The following is a 2231-nucleotide window of genomic DNA, read 5'->3' as shown; positions in this document are numbered from 1 at the left end:
TGGGGACATCGGGGACACCCAGGGGATATTGGGGACCCCTTGGGGACATCCCGGGGGTCCCAGGGACATTGGGGACCCCTTGGGGACGTTGGGGACCCCCTGGGGATGTTGGGGACCCCTTGGGGACATCGGGGACACCCAGGGACATTGGGGACCCCCTGGGGACATCCCGGGGGTCCCAGGGACATTGGGGACCCTTTGGGGATGTTGGGGACCCCCTGGGACATCTCGGGGGTCCCGGGGACATTGGGGACCCCTTGGGGACATTGGGGACCCCCTGGGGACGTTGGGGACCCCCTGGGGATATTGGGGACCCCCTGGGGACATTGTGGGGATCCCAGGGACATTGGGGACCCTGTGGGGACGTTGGGGACCACCTGGGGATTTTGGGGACCACCTGGGTATGTTGGGGACCCCGTGGAGACATTGGGGACCCCCTGGGGACATTGTGGGGGTCCTGGAGACGTTGGGGACCCCCTGGGGATGTCGGGGACCCTGTGGGGATGTTGGGGATCCCTTGGGGACATCCCGGGGGTCCCGGGGACGTTGGGGACACCCTGGGGACGTTGGGGACACCCTGGGGATATTGGGGACCCCTTGGGGATTTTGGGGACCCCTGGGGACATTGTGGGGATCCCGGGGACGTTGGGGACCCCCTGGGGATTTTGGGGACCCCCTGGGTATGTTGGGGACCCCGTGGAGATATTGGGGGCCCCCTGGGGACATTGTGGGGGTCCCGGGGACATCGGGGACACCCAGGGGATATTGGGGACCCCCTGGGGACATCCCGGGGGTCCCAGGGACATTGGGGACCCCTTGGGGACATTGGGGACCCTGTGGGGATATTGGGGACATCATGGGGGTCCCGGGGATGTTGGGGACCCTGTGGGAACACCCTGGTGGTCCTGCGGACATTGGGGACCCCTGGGGACATCCCGGGGGTCCCGGGGACATTGGGGACCCCGTGGGGACGTTGGGGACCCCCTGGGGACATTGTGGGGGTCCCGGGTCCCCCCCAAACTCCCCCCTCACCAGTGGCGGCTGTTGCTGCTCCTCGGCCGGGGGGGGCTGTTCCCGACGTTCCCGCCGTTCCCGCTCCGCCTGTTCCCGCCGTTCCCGCTCCGCCTGTTCCCGGCGTTCCCGCTCCACCTGTTCCCGGCGTTTCTGCTGCTCCCGGCATTCCCGCTCTGCCTGTTCCCGCCGTTCCCGCTCCGCCTGTTCCCGGCATTCCCGGCCTCCCTGCTCTGCCCGTTTCCCCTTCACCTGTTCCTGGCATTCCCGGCGTTCCCGCTCCGCCCGTTGCTGCCGTTCCCGGCGTTCCCGCTCCGCCTGCTTGCGGCTTTTCCGGCGTTCCCGCTCCGCCTGTTGCTGCCATTCCTGCTCCGCCTGTTGCTGCCGTTCCCGGCATTCCCGCTCCACCTGTTCACGGCATTCCCACTCCGCCTGTTCCTGGCATTCCCGGCATTCCCGTTCCGCCTGTTCGCAACGTTCCCGTTCCGCCTGTTGCTGCTGTTCCCGGCATTCCCGCTCCACCTGTTCCCAGCATTCCCGCTCCGCCCGTTCCTGCTGTTCCCAGCATTCCCGCTCCGCCTGTTCCCGCTCCGCCCGTTCCCGCTCCACCTGTTCCCGGCGTTCCCACTCCGCCCGTTCCTGCCGTTCCTGGCGTTCCCGCTCCGCCTGTTCCTGCCGTTCCCAGCATTCCTGTTCCGCCTGTTGCTGCTGTTCCCAGCATTCCCGCTCCACCTGTTCCCGGCATTCCCGCTCCGCCCGTTCCCGCTCCGCCTGTTCCCGCTCCACCTGTTCCCGGCGTTCCCGTTCCGCCCGTTTCTGCCGTTCCCGGCGTTCCCGCTCCGCCCGTTCCCGCTCCGCCCGTTCCTGCCGTTCCCGGCGTTCCCGCTCCGCCTGTTCCCGCTCCGCCCGTTCCTGTTCCGCCCGTTCCCGCTCCGCCTGTTCCCGCTCCTGCCGTTCCCGCTCCGCCCGTTCCCGCTCCGCCCGTTCCCCCCGTTCCTGCCGTTCCCGGCGTTCCTGTTCCGCCCGTTCCCGGCGTTCCCGCTCCGCCTGTTCCTGCCGTTCCCGGCGTTCCCGCTCCGCCTGTTCCCGGCATTCCCGCTCCTGCCGTTCCCGCTCCTGCCGTTCCCGCTCCGCCCGTTCCCGCTCCGCCCGTCGCCGCCGCGCCTGCTCCGGGTGGGTGAAGCGGAACAAGTGGCTCCCGCCGAGCGTCACGCGGTCCC

At 69.4% G+C, this 2231-nt stretch overlaps 1 protein-coding gene across 1 annotated transcript; it reads right to left on the bottom strand.

Annotated features, from left to right (window-relative positions):
* Positions 1 to 1032: 1032 nt before the first annotated feature.
* LOC112943317 (apical junction molecule-like) lies at positions 1033 to 2175 on the bottom strand (the record flags this gene model as incomplete). Its single annotated transcript, XM_026034453.1, has 1 exon — positions 1033 to 2175. A coding segment is annotated over one exon (1143 nt), but the record flags the coding sequence as incomplete, so codon positions are not given.
* Between the last annotated feature and the right edge of the window lie 56 nt (positions 2176 to 2231).

This window comes from Nothoprocta perdicaria, unplaced genomic scaffold, assembly GCF_003342845.1.
Source record: "Nothoprocta perdicaria isolate Ctin4 unplaced genomic scaffold, notPer1 scaffold_1435, whole genome shotgun sequence".
Lineage (NCBI taxonomy): Eukaryota > Metazoa > Chordata > Aves > Tinamiformes > Tinamidae > Nothoprocta > Nothoprocta perdicaria.
This window is presented reverse-complemented; position numbering and strand designations above follow the sequence as displayed.